We start from the raw sequence: 14,218 nt of genomic DNA on the forward strand, positions 1-14,218 counted from the left end.
CAATTTAAAATTTTATTTTTAATGAAATGCCACAGAAGAGACAAAAGGAACCAAATCAATTTATACCAAATGGTTTTAACTTTCAGATTCCAAATAATCAACCACAACGAATTTTTCAAATCCCACCACAGCATCAACAACCGCAGCAACAACCACCACCACAACGTCAACGGAGAAGAACATTCACCCCTGAAGAAAGAAATTTCAATAATTTGATGCGTCAACAAAATCAAGGTTTGAGATTTTATCCGGGTAGTAATGGTATACATATAAGGCATCTAAATTTAGATAGAAGATATACCGCTGAGATTCATATTTTACCTAATAATACGGTTAATTTTGCTGGATTTTATGATCATCATCAGGAAATCTGGACTCCACCATTTGATACCGTTTTAGAAGGAGGAACCGTTAATGATGCGATTCAATATGTAAATAATGGTTTTGATACTATGATTCAAAGAGGTGGGCACCCTTAAAACATTTATTTTATTTTTATATAAAATGGATAACGCAGATTTAGAAAATTTAATTGATGATTTAGTACTTAATCAAAATTTTCTTAATTATTATGAATTAAAATCATATCTCCAAAAACATAATAAAAATATAACGGGTGATGATATGGATTATTATTATTCGTATTATAAAAATGAAATTTTGAAATATCATGATAAAATAATTTCTGAAATTAAAGACAAAATTAAAAATAATGAATATACAAAGGGAAAAACTAAATCACAACTTAAACAGTTGAAAGATTTCAAAAATAAAGTATTAACAGAAGAAGATATTGATGAATTATATAAATTATATAATCCTGAGCCGCAAAAGCCAAAGGAACAAAAACAAAAGAAGAAAAAGCCGAAAACAACACCAAAAGAGAAAGTAGCAAATGTTCAACAGCTAAAGGTGCAAAACGCCCAGGTCCTTCAGACCATAAATGAAGCACAAGCTTTAATTTATGATTCATTAGTTAAACCATATTCAGCCCGACTTTTAAATGAAGATCAACTTTTGGAATTCATCCTTCAACATAAACTCGAAGCGGGAAAGTATATCAAACCTTTATATACAGCATATTTAAAACAAATGAATAGAATACATCCAGAATTAATGAAAGGAAAATCCAAAACTTCATCATCCAAAATCAAAGCAGATAAAATTAAACCACTTGCCAAACCAAAACCTCCTTCAGTTAATCCTTCATCATTCACTTTATTATATCCATTTCAAACATTAAAGAAGCAAAAAGATTTTAAAAAGGATTTCAAGATATTAAATAAACCAATTGACCCGAAAATTCAACCGTTAAAGGAAAAATTTAGTCGCCCTTCATTTGCACCATATCCATATTCATACGAAATCGATCATCTGGAATATTCAAAAGGAAACGTTACTTATTTATTTGCCATTAACATTAACACTAGATATTTATATTGCATTCCGTGAAAGGGAAAACAGAACAGGAAACAAGAAGAGCTATTCAATACTTACTAGATCATGAAAGAGTAGATAATATAAGGGGTGATGGTGATAAAGGATTTCAGGCAGCTATGGCTCATTATTTCCCACAAATTAATTTTTACTTTCATCCTCCATATACGTTTCATAATAAAATAGTTGATGCGGTAATGAGAACTCTTAGAGATGCGTTAGGGGTTAACGGTCAGATATACTGGGATGGAAATCATGACTCCATCATACAGCAGTTAGTATATTATTACAATAATACATGGCATAGAACTATAAACATGAAACCAGTGGAAATGAAAAATGATATTTCAAAAGAATGGGAATATATTAGAAAGCAAATGGAAAGGTTAAATGATGTTAAACGTGAACAAATTAATTCGGGGCTCATGAATTTTAAACAAGGGGATAAAGTTTTGATTCATCTCGATTATGGAAAAACTGATAAATCAATGACAAAAAGAAGACGAAGATTTGACACAATAGCTGAATTTGTTAGATATATTAACGGCAATGCATTAGTTGAGGTTACAATAAATTAATAGAAATTCCGATTTATTTTATTACTCCATTATATTTAAATAATATTTAATTTTTTTATTTCGTAAGAAATGAGTGACAACAAAGCATCCAAGAGTCCTGATTCAATTAAGATTCAGAGTCCAGACAATGAATATAAAAAGAAACTAAACAGAATTAAATCAAAAATATGCTATTACAAAAAGAAGCCGCAATGCGGCGGGGCTGATGCCCATAAAACTAAAGTAATGAAAACGATAAAGAGAGGAAAGAAATAATCGAAAAATTAGAAACTTACCGTTCAATCCTTAAACTGAGTGAAGCAAAAATAAAAGAATTTAATAGAATAAATAAATTGATTGGAAGAGATGAATTTAATAAAGATGAATTTTTAAACTCTATCCAAATTTAATTTTTATTCCTCTTCGACAACGTCTCTTCGAGACGCCGAACCCTTCTGGGTTCTTCTTTCCATCATTACTGCATAACCGCATCTTCTCGGTTTTCGTGGTTTGTTGTTTTTAATTAGTTCTTGCATCATTTTTATCATTTCCTCCCTTGTTATGATTCGTGGTAAATTTTGAGCTTGTGGGGTATCCATTTATATAAAAATAAAATTTTGTTATCAGTTATTTTATCGTTAATGTTTTTAGGTTATTCAATAATTAATTATTTTTGAATAACTGAAGGTGTCACTACGTCACCATGTGTCACCAGGTTAATTAACTTCTCTTAAAATTACTGACAACATGACATTTTGACAACAGGTACGAAAGGAGGAGGGCATTTATGTCTTATTTTTGAATAACTGAAGGTGTCACTACGTCACCATGTGTCACCTGGTTAATTAACTTCTTTAAAAATGATGACAACATGACATTTTGACAACACAGCAGGATTAATGCAAAAATAAATTCCAATCATACTTTATAAAGCTTCATTTACAGGTATTTCATCATCAGTAAATGAATCCTCATTATCGTTTGGTTCAACCTGTTTATATAATCCTTTCATTTCTTCTTTCAAAACATAACACCATGTTTGTTTACCATCTATTCTTCTCTGTTTCCTATCACATTTATCCTTAATGCTCATTTGAAAGTTTTTGTCTTTCATGTCTGATGGTTTGCAGAATAGAGCATTTTTACACGTCATACCTGCACACAATTCATCATAATGTGTATTTATCCATACATCTAAAGGATTTGTTGATAATTCTATTAAATCTTGTTTGGCTTCAGTCATCGGTATGATTCGTACATTAAATGATGAAAGGTCATATTGCATAAAATACGTCAGTAAATTATCATAAAATTCCTTAGTGCATGAATTCATCAAATTCTTGAAATAATCAAATTGACCCTTAAATTTACCATTAACTCTTAAAACTACGTATCTTCTGTCTCCAACTTCAATTTTGACAGGGTAGACGTTATTAGTTACCAAAATGAAATTGGCAACATTCTGAGCAGTTCTTCTGGGTTGATTCTTTTCATTAATTCTAATCTCATTATCCGTAATAATTGATTTCAAAGCGTTGAAGTTTGCGAGTCTGTCTTCACCTACATTCTTGAGTTCATTAAGTACAAGAAACATTTTATTCTCAACTACTGAATTGAAATTACCCGTTAGCTCACTTATTTCAGTAATGTTTTTACATGAATAACCGGCGAGAAGTTCAGAAATAATGTCTGTAAATCTGTTTTTACCTGTTCCCTGAAGTCCTTTCAAAATAATTGCTGTTTCATTCTTGATTCCAGGATGTTGAATCATTGATGCAATCCAGCCGAGAAGGTATTTATACACTTCATCGTTATTATCACAAATGGCTTCTTTAATGAAATCCATAAACATCTCAATTTTTGAGTAATCTGGTTTTTCGAGAACGTTGTATTTATAACCTTGAAACGTTGAGAAAACATCTGGAGAATCAGATTTAAAGCAAACACCCTTAACGGTTAATGAAGACAATTGATTTAGTAGTACATCCCATGCTGTTATTGTTTTACCTTCTTCTTTAAATAATTTAATCATTTTGAGTGACTCTTTCATGTTTGATTGAAGAACGAATGATATTTGATTCATTTTGTCGTGGATATTATAGTCCTTTTGAATGAAGTATTTATTTCCACAATCTACAAAACGGATTACACGTGATAAATCCTCAATTACTTCAGAACTGTTTTTATACTGATGATTTTCAGCCTTGCGTCTAATATCTGTTATCAAAAACGAGTCATCAAGTTTTATATCAAATGTTATTTTTGGCTTACGTAATAAAGGCAAAACGTATTCATCATAATATTCCTTTTGATATAGTTTTAGAATCTTCACTAAAACAAATGGAGAAGTCATTAAATGTGCATATCTACTACGTGCTTTTTCAAAATTACTTTTTGCATTTTCAGTTAAATTGCAGAAGTTATAAACGTTATCGTATGCTTCATTAATTAAATGATTAGGTAACGAATTAATTGCTTGAAACAGTGTGAATAATGTAACTTCTTTTTCTAAATTCATGTTTCCACCGTCATTATGTACTTCAAAATCACCGATGCCATCAACTATGCTCAGGGCAAGTTTATCGTCAATGTTTACATCTTTGTTTTCATTCATGATAGTCTTTATTTCTTCGTTCTTCTGTTCAACTCTTACCTTAATATTCAAATCATTTAATATATCGTTTACGGTTCTGGTTATGGTCGAGTCGTAACTTCCACGAATGAATGAGTATGTATTGATTGGTTCTGTTGCATTCTTGCGAACTCTTGAATCAGCCATAACTACTAAAGAACGCTTTGAATCATCCATAGAAGTCATGATATCGATATCATAATCATTGCAGGAATAGCATTTAATCATTCTGTTCGAGGTTGAATAGAAGAAATTAGTGTTACAATAAATGTGAAGACCTCCTGAAGCGGTTTTAACGATAACATCTTTATCCGAAAGTTTTGATAAAATATCTTTTCTAACTGTTTCTTTAAGTTCATCATTGTACGATTTATTGATATCAACATCTATAATCGTTAAATTTGAAATTTTATTTACTAATAAAGCCATACCAGTTTTCCTTCCTCTTCCTCCATCGTGTTTGAGGTAGTTATGTAAATCAATCTTGTTTTCACCAATTCTTTCGTTGAGGGTTTTAGTTTCTGCCACAACTAATTCCTCAGCTAATGAATCAATAACTTTTTCATCAGAAACGATAAAGTTGCTGTTGTTGTTTGTTGCTGTCATTTATATAGGAATAAAAAAATAAAAATAATTTTAAAACTAACTTTATTTTTGGACTGCATCATATTTCCATGACTGTTGTCAAAATGTCATGTTGTCAGTAATTTTAAGAGAAGTTAATTAACCTGGTGACATGGTGACGTAGTGACACTGAAAACATTTACGATAAAATTTATTTCCGGGAATGTTGTCAAAATGTCATGTTGTCAGTAATTTTAAGAGAAGTTAATTAACCTGGTGACATGGTGACACTGAAAACATTTACGATAAAATATATTTTTGGTCGTTTATGACAAAAATAAATGGTTCATTTACTCACAATAGTTTTGTACAAAATGACCCCAAACTTTTAACTTCTTTTCTGCAGCTTCTAATGCTATCTTAGCGAGTTCATATTCTCTAAATTCTCTCTTTAAATCTTCTTGTTCCCATTGGTCTAGTTCGTATGGAGAATCTCTATAACCATAACATATCTCACGTTCATGTTCTAATTGTTTTTCATGCATTTTTCTAACTTCTTCTTCAAACAAATGTTTTGTATTCTCTACTGTATCTTCGAGTTCTTCTTCATCTAACTTCTCATGAACTTTCTTGTCTATGGAGTCCATAATTTTTCCAACTGCTATGCAATATTTTGGAGAAGCCCACATTGCTATATAGTTTATAAGTCTTGGGTCTACATACGTTCCTCTAACCTGTTTGATTTCATCAGGAATTCCTGCATGAATTTTGTATAAAAAGCAACCGCTGGAATTCGGACTGTTGCTATATTCTTCACAAAATGCCTTATAATACTCTTCCCAGGACTTATTTTCCAACAACTTTCAAAAGTCTTTCCTAAACTGCTGACACATCTTTGTTGCATTAATGTAACTATCCTTGTCTCTACGTAAGACTTCAATACCATTATAAGTGCCTTTTGTGAATGTTTCGCCATTAGATTTGTTCGTGAACGTCTGTGCTTCGACTGACATTTCTGTTCTTACATACAAAATAAAAAAAATAAATAAAAATAATTTTAAAACTAACTTTATTTTTGGACTGCATCAAATTTCCGGGAATGTTGTCAAAATGTCATGTTGTCAGTAATTTTAAGAGAAGTTAATTAACCTGGTGACACATGGTGACGTAGTGACACCTTCAGTTATTCAAAAATAATTAATTATTGAATAACCTAAAAACCATTTACGATAAAATTTATTTCTGCAGTTCATCCGCTACTTCATTACCTAATTAATTACAGACATAAAATATATTTAGTTCATTCGGTACCATGCAAATACAGTCACAAATGGTGGCATGTAATCTTTACCCAAGCCTGTTGGATTTGTTGTGAAAGTATGGACATGATTTCCTCCTGGTTCAGTTTGTCGAAAAGTCTTTTTTGCTGAATTGTTATAAGATGGAGATAAAACATCATAACCAGCTTCATAGTCTGAGTTATATAATGGGTGGTCTCTTAATGAGTGTCTATGGTCGCCAGAAAAGTTTGTCGTTCCTGTATGAATGTGCGGTGGAAGGTTTGCTTCTTTAATTTTCTTTGAGCCTCCTGTTTGCTTTGAATATTTAGCACAGTATAAGAATTTGTCTACAATCTGCTTCCATTCACCAAAACCTAAAACACTTGCTGGATTTGTTGAGTTCATTGATGTATAAATAGAGCCTATAGGATATAATGTTTGAAGTATTTCATTTTTCATGCTTGTAATCACATCATTTACTTCCGACTTCTTTGCATAATTTTCATCTACATAAGTTTTATCTGCTTTAAGGTCTAAACATCCTGAAACCCATTCTGTATCAGCTTTAACTTTAAAAGTCTCCGATGTCCATTCATGGTACCATTCAACCTTTTCTTTAATTTCATTATCTTTTTCATCAACATAAGTTTTATCTGCTTTAAGGTCTAAACATCCTAAAACCCATCCTGTATCAGCTTTAACTTTAAAAGTCTCTGATGTCCATTTATGATACCATTCAACCTTTTCTTTAATTTCATTATCTTTTTCATCAACATAAACCAAATTTGCCTTCTTCATTAATTCACTATCCACGTATTCCTTATCTACCTTCTTCATTATGTCATTTAGGAAACCTTCTATGAATTCCTCATTTAAATTAAATCTTCCAATCTTCAAAACTTTAGGAAATGCATTTAATGCGTAATATCTCTGTTCTTCTGGTGGAATTGATGTTATATCATCCGTTATTCCTTTAATTTTGAATTCATAAATAAAATTTCTTTTATATTTGATATCACTGCACCACCTTTGCAAACGAATTCGAAACGGTCATTTTTCAATACTATCTCCAAATCTCCATATTTCAACCTTTGCGTTTGTTCTGCCGTCTTTGAATTATATGCATATATGGCGTATGTAATGGTCTGAAGGACCTGGGTGCTTTGCGCCTTAAGTTGCTGTTGTTTAATCATTTATTACGATTTAAAAATAAATATTTAATCCGTTATCTCATCAGCTATTTTCTCTATTTGAAATTGCCATAATATTTCATTCATAAATTCTAAATCACAATCAAATAGGTCAGTTATTCTAAATTTAATATTTGATAAATCTTTTGAATGAAGAATAAATGAATTCCCGGATAATTGAAACGGATATGATAAAGAAAATGTGTTTAAGTTGATGGATAAAATGTTTTGTATTGATGGGTAAGAGTTAGGGTCTAATGTTTGATGTGAAAATCTCATTGGGGTATTAACTTTATCACATTTGATTAAAATGAAATTGGAACCAGTGTCAGAATACAAAACATCCCCAACATCTTTTTCAAAATTTAATATCCCCAACAATGAACGAAGATGAGGAGTACAAAATTTAATTTTCAGCGGGAATTTAATAAGGTTATTTATTTCATCAAGTTCAAAAAGTTTATCAGGTTTTGATTTAAAATTTTCTTCATACCATACGATAAATGATTCATTTAAATAACTTAAAATCGTGTTAATATCCCATTTCGCTATCACGTTATTTATATACATATCATACGTTTTTTCAAGGTCTACGACCCCGCCGCTATGCGCTCATGGTCATCTTTAATAAATGATATATAATCTGAAGGGTCTAAAAGAATGGGATTAAATTTACCACTCACAGAAACGAGAGTAACATTATAAATTCCGCTAACTGTTAAATTTAATTCACAGTTATTATTCGAAATAATATTGATAATTGACATTTTTATTACGATTAAAAATATGGTAAAGCGTTATTTTCCAGTGATAAATAAAACTAGAATAAGATTACCTCAAGAATTCATAAATTCAACGAATAAGAAATTCATTCATGTTATAAATTTTAGTGTTTTCAGAAAATATGAGTCAGTGTCATATTCATCAACAGGTTATATTTCACTTCATTCAAATTTAGTTCAATCAAACCCATATAATGACCATTTCATAAGATTTTCAGATGGTATTAAAAATGTAATTGATAGATTAAAATATGAACAGATTGACAATATCGAATTTTTGGAATTTTGGTTTAAATATCCCGATGGAAAAAAGATTGAAGTTAAAGATAAAGCTGATACTATAACAAAAACAATTACAATGACCGATCCGGATAGTGGGGAACAAAAAGAAATAAAACAAACGATAGAAACTGGTGAAAGGTCAATTATTATTGATTATGATTCAAAGGATTATTATTCGATAATGTTAATGCTTGAATATTAAATAGCCTTAACAAAGAATTTTTCAAGTGATATTTTATATTCATCAACTATTTTATTATAAATATCATTATATGTTAAATGAAGTTCAGTTGTTGTTCCGTTCTTTGATATCTTAATTGTGCTAATATCCTTTATAGGATTTATTTTTGCAACTGTTCCGCAGCATGAAACCTCATCATCTATGAAAAATTGAATCTTAACGTCTGAATCTTGAACATCACAAAGAATGGCGATAATGTGAATTAATGATTCATAAGGTAAAATAATTAAACCGGATTGGTCAATTAAATTTATTATTGAATCATAATTATTAATTATTATATCACGGTAAATTTTCATTAATTCAGAATTAATGTCTATTTTATATGGGTTCTCGATGTTTGATGAAAGAGGTGGGGGTATGTTGGATAAGTGGGAATTTCAACAGGTTCTTTACCGGGTTCAGATAAAATGATTGGGTCTCCATTCTCATGGTTTTCTTCATTCTCCTCATTCTTCGGTAAGTCACGAGTTAATAAATTTGGTTGAGTTGCTGACCTTGTTAATTCGGGCTAACATTAACTTTAACATTTTGAATAATTCGTGATTTATCATCATTTACGTTATAACCAACCGTAATCTCTGCTTTTGCGTTAGTGTTCTTTTGACTAGTGAAACGTCTTCTCATTTATATTCGAATAAAAAAATATATTTAAACTTTTATTTTGCTGGAACTTTTGAATCTATTATTCCCTGTATTTGTTCATGAAGTTGATTTTTAGCTGTTTCATCGTAATTAATAGACCGAATATATTCATTAATTGCATTCTTATAATCATCTGATTTCTCAAATTTTCTTTTATCTGATTCCTTAACTAAATCATAAGTTAAACCTCGTTGCTGATATAATGGTTTCTTAATTAAATCTTTGAATGCTTGAGATAAAGCACCTGATGCAATTCTTGCTACTATAATTGGTTGGAATTGCTGTTTAAGTTCATCTTTAACATTTGCGAAAACTGGATCGAATAAAGCAACTTTAAAGAATTTCTTAGCTGAAATTTCAGGTCTAATATTTGCATATTGACCATCAAACTGGTTAGAATATCGTGGTAATCCATCCGGTCCCTCTTCAATAGCATTTAATTCTTCATTGAAATAAGAATATGGATTATAACGGTATGAATTAATTGGACCATTTTCACCTTCTCCAATGTATTGTTTAACAGCTTTTCCATTTTCATCAAATTGCATAGGATAACGTTCATTATATGCTTTACGTTTAGGATAATCAGTATAGTTAATTTATAACCATTTATGACTTTAATATTACCTTGACCATCAGTAACGAAAACTTCATTTATACCATCAGGTTTTCCATTTGGACCCGTAATGTCTGCTTCGTGTGCTTCCCAATTTGGACCTTGACGTTTGGCATATGCTTGAGCTTCTGGTAATGTTAAAACGTTTCTCATTTGTTTAACATCTTTTTGAAGACCAGCAACAATATGAACTAATTCTTTCATTCCATCAGGAACTTTCATAGTTCTATTATATGCACCCTTTTTGTTTGTCCCTTGTTTTAATGGAACCTGTAGAAGATTTGCTATTTCTGTCATGTTTAATTATAAATAAAAAATAAAAATTAATTATAAAAAGTTAATCAAATTTAACACCTCCTTTATTTAAATCAACTATTATTTTTCCATGTTCACCTAATTGCTGATATTGTGTGTAAAGTTCATTAATGCTCATTGGTAAATTCACTTGATAAAGCATAACGTTCAACTGTTGACGACTAAACCCACTGAAAATGAAAAGTGTTGATAGATTTGATTTAATGTTTGTGCTTAATGCTTTGAAATATTGAACAGCCATAAAGAATGAACACTGAATGTGTCGACATTGAGTTAATAACTGATTAAAATATGATTTCTCATTTGTTATTAGTTTTGATTTCACTGCATCATCTAGAAAAATGAGTGAATGCAAAAATTCTCTATCAAAATTTGAAATAGAAAGTGTTTCAAATAATTCATCCCGTTGTTTATCAATAATTTTATCCTCTAATCCTTGCTTCTTGATTGTATTATATAATTCTTTATACATTAAAAAGTTTTTTAAATAATCTTCTGCTTCTTCTTGTGATAAATAAATAATTGGAATTTTGATTAAATGCTTTAAAGATTCAAATGTATCATCTGAAGGTGAACCTGAACGGTTGATATAAATTAACACATGTGAATGGGGGGAAGTGTTAGCAATAATGATAATTTGTTTTAATATCGTTAATGTTTTACCTTTATTCTGTTTACCAATTGCTGCAGTGATTGAATTTAAGTAACATTCAGAATATGGAATTTTCATTAATTTTTCCTTAGATAGAGCATTTCTATTATCACTCAATGCTTCATTAATCATATCATCTACGTATGTATTATATACTCCTGCTAATTCTTCATAAGGGGTGGATGAATTTAAATCCATTTAATCAAAAATAAATTTATAATTTTAAACATTTCTATTCATCAATATTTCATCATATGAACTTCTATACTGTGGTGGTGTACCTGTTGGATGATATTTCAAACCTTCATCCGGTGTCCATGTCCAATATGTAGTCCTAGTAAACCAAACCTGAGGAGGATTTGTCACCTTTGAACAGTAAGTGTCATTTTCACCCTGAATGATTGGATAAGCTTTCACTTGTACTGTAACTTGTGAGTTGAAAGTTTCTAATCCATCAAAGAATATACCCGCTCCATCACGTTGAACTGGAATAGTGCATAAGAATGAAGTTTGGTCTTTCCATGTTCTAGCTAATGGCGCGCCATCATCATCATTCAGTGGTCTAGTTAATGAGTCCTCGTATTCTTCCGTGCATTCATTCACTCCATCTAAATCAGAAGCTTGAAGCATACGTGTAAAGAATATGTCACCCACTGTGGTCATCGCTTGATCGGGGAAGTTTCTGGAATCTATAGTGACCTGAAGACCTCGAAGCATTGGATTTTCTAAAACCGTTCTTTGCATTGCATTCTTCGGAAATGTTAACACAACATCTGTAACATTATGAAGAGCGTATGAGAAATCTGAGCTAATACCTTCAGGAGTGATGCAACCTCCATTTAGTGAACGAACGTCAATATGTTGAGCTGGAATCATGAATGGATCTTCCTTACTGAATAAACGTGGTATTGCTTTAACTGATTCTTCAATTAAACCGTATCCTGGTGTAATGCATTTATCCTCTAAAACTTCCATCTTTGTGCATGAAATAATAACGTTATCAACTGTTGCGTCAGCAGATGTAGCGGGCTAAGCTTGTAATTAATTTGGCAGGAAGTCCGATTTGTTGGAATTTGCGATCATATTTATAAACATGATTCATAATCTTTTCATAATTTTCATCAGTTATCTTTTCATAAACGTAATTTTGTAAATCAGCAACTCTTAACGGGTCAACCTGACAAAATACTAAAGTATCCCTGAAAACATAATATTTAAGAATGATATCACCAAATGATTTAGGATAATCATCGAACGCCTGAAATGCTAACAAATCATTTACCGGAATAATCATATCAAAAGTGACATCAACTTCTTCATTTGCTTTCTTGAAAACTTCTGAAGGGTCAATATATTTACCACATACTGAGTTATCATATTTTTGAACATTATTATATAACGAATGAACAAACTTTTTAACTTTCCTTTCTGATTTTGGTTTATATGTTGCAAATGCAAAAGATTCACGGGCGCAATCCATCTGAAGATAACCGGCATCACCTCTTTCGGTTTCTACTTCTAATTGTTTAAAGCTTTGATTTGATGATTTGTAACCAACGAATAAACGCATGCATTTAAAAGCGGCATCACATGTGAAAGCTTTATTTGAAACTAGAGTTGCTTTAACTTTGCGTTTAATATATGTGTCACCTAATTGGTTCACATCATGAGCTGGATTTGTAATTCTTAAATGAGTTTGTTTATCATCAAAATATGGAGTATCAGAGTCATAGCATGAACTTTCAAGTTCTCTATAATATCTTCTACCGTCATTCTTTGCGAATATTTCATTTATCTTTTCGAATGAATGAAACACATTTCCATTAATCGGTTTAGTGTTTGGCACTAAATAGTTAGTCGTCATTTATTAATAAATAAAAAATCAAAATTAAAAGATGAAAATGAATTTTTAATTTTAATGAAATAATCAACTATGGCTGCAGGTATATTTAAGAAACTGTGGGATAGAGTAAAAAGAGGGGCGAGTAAAGTTTGGGAAACATTGAAGAAGGGAGCAAATTGGATATTTAAGAATAAAGAAGCAATTAGTGACATTGCTGAATCAATAACACCAAAAGCTGCCCCAATAAGAGAAGTTTTAAATAAAGGAGAAAAAGTTTATCAAAGACTACAACCGATACTAAGATAAAAATAATTTTAAAATAATTTATTTTTCCACTATCTACCTCCTATTTTATTAAGTATTCCTTCAGCAATTCCACCAACTGCGTTACCTGCTTGTGCTCCCATCGCCGGATTACCTGCTTTAGTACCTAATACTCCACCTATGATAGTTCCTGCCGTTTTCGCTACTGGTGCCAAAAAGTTTGCAACGGGTTTAATAATCTTTTTATAAACCCAACCCGCAGCTTTCTTAATTCCATCCCATAATTTTTTAAAGAATCCTGCCGCCATTTCTGATTTAATATTAATTAAAAAATATATTTCATCACTTATATTCTAATTTTTATTTAATGATAAATGAAACCGATTTTAAAAATAAATGAAACAGAGGAGGAAGAAATAAATGAAAGTGAAAATGTTCAACAAAAAATAAACGTTGTTAAACCAATTACTGAAATAAAAATTTTTTCATCTGTTGAAGAATTTAATGACTATTATGCTAATAATAAAAAATTATTTGAAGAATTGACAACGTGTAAATTGAATAAAATGTTTAAAGTTGATGGATTCAAAATTTCAAAAATAAAAGGAGTGGTTAGTTTGAAATCTATTCCCCAATCAAGAATCACCTCATTAATGAAAATAGATGATTTAACAAAAAGAATAGAAGAGATTGAAGAAAGAATGAATCAAATAATTGATTTCATAAATTCAAATAATCATTAGTTTTTTAAAGTTCTATGTTGAACTCATCAAATTCTTCTTCATCATTACCATTGCCTTTAGCGAGTTTATTTACTCTTTCAACTCTATCTTTTGATAGTCTTTCGTTTAATTTTTTCTGAAGTTTTTCGTTACCAAGTTCTAAAATTTTACACGGATGATATTTTAACCCATTCAG

At 30.5% G+C, this 14,218-nt stretch overlaps 6 protein-coding genes and 1 pseudogene across 7 annotated transcripts, besides 1 other annotated feature; 3 read left to right on the top strand and 4 right to left on the bottom strand.

Annotated features, from left to right (window-relative positions):
• Nucleotides 1–26: 26 nt before the first annotated feature.
• Nucleotides 27–479, top strand: TVAGG3_0423730 (uncharacterized protein; the record flags this gene model as incomplete). Its single annotated transcript, XM_051233505.1, has 1 exon — nucleotides 27–479. One exon carries the CDS (start codon nucleotides 27–29, stop codon nucleotides 477–479), a length of 453 nt encoding a protein of 150 aa, XP_051103235.1.
• A 25-nt stretch (nucleotides 480–504) lies between these two features.
• TVAGG3_0423740 (uncharacterized protein) lies at nucleotides 505–1,087 on the top strand (the record flags this gene model as incomplete). The annotated part of the gene is made up of 1 exon (XM_051233506.1): nucleotides 505–1,087. A coding segment is annotated over one exon (583 nt), but the record flags the coding sequence as incomplete, so codon positions are not given.
• A 245-nt stretch (nucleotides 1,088–1,332) lies between these two features.
• Nucleotides 1,333–11,991: a mobile genetic element.
• TVAGG3_0423760 (uncharacterized protein) lies at nucleotides 3,187–5,232 on the bottom strand (the record flags this gene model as incomplete). Its single annotated transcript, XM_051233507.1, has 1 exon — nucleotides 3,187–5,232. A coding segment is annotated over one exon (2,046 nt), but the record flags the coding sequence as incomplete, so codon positions are not given.
• Nucleotides 5,541–5,837, bottom strand: TVAGG3_0423770 (uncharacterized protein; the record flags this gene model as incomplete). The annotated part of the gene is made up of 1 exon (XM_051233508.1): nucleotides 5,541–5,837. One exon carries the CDS (start codon nucleotides 5,835–5,837, stop codon nucleotides 5,541–5,543), a length of 297 nt encoding a protein of 98 aa, XP_051103238.1.
• On the bottom strand, nucleotides 9,625–10,523 carry TVAGG3_0423780 (annotated as a pseudogene). Its single transcript has one exon. A coding segment is annotated over exon 1 (899 nt).
• TVAGG3_0423790 (uncharacterized protein) lies at nucleotides 10,564–11,325 on the bottom strand (the record flags this gene model as incomplete). The annotated part of the gene is made up of 1 exon (XM_051233509.1): nucleotides 10,564–11,325. One exon carries the CDS (start codon nucleotides 11,323–11,325, stop codon nucleotides 10,564–10,566), a length of 762 nt encoding a protein of 253 aa, XP_051103239.1.
• A 1,135-nt stretch (nucleotides 11,992–13,126) lies between the features above and the next one.
• On the top strand, nucleotides 13,127–13,342 carry TVAGG3_0423800 (uncharacterized protein; the record flags this gene model as incomplete). The annotated part of the gene is made up of 1 exon (XM_051233510.1): nucleotides 13,127–13,342. One exon carries the CDS (start codon nucleotides 13,127–13,129, stop codon nucleotides 13,340–13,342), a length of 216 nt encoding a protein of 71 aa, XP_051103240.1.
• Between the last annotated feature and the right edge of the window lie 876 nt (nucleotides 13,343–14,218).

The sequence above is a fragment of the Trichomonas vaginalis genome, chromosome V, assembly GCF_026262505.1.
Source record: "Trichomonas vaginalis G3 chromosome V, whole genome shotgun sequence".
NCBI classification, from domain to species: Eukaryota; Parabasalia; order Trichomonadida; family Trichomonadidae; genus Trichomonas; species Trichomonas vaginalis.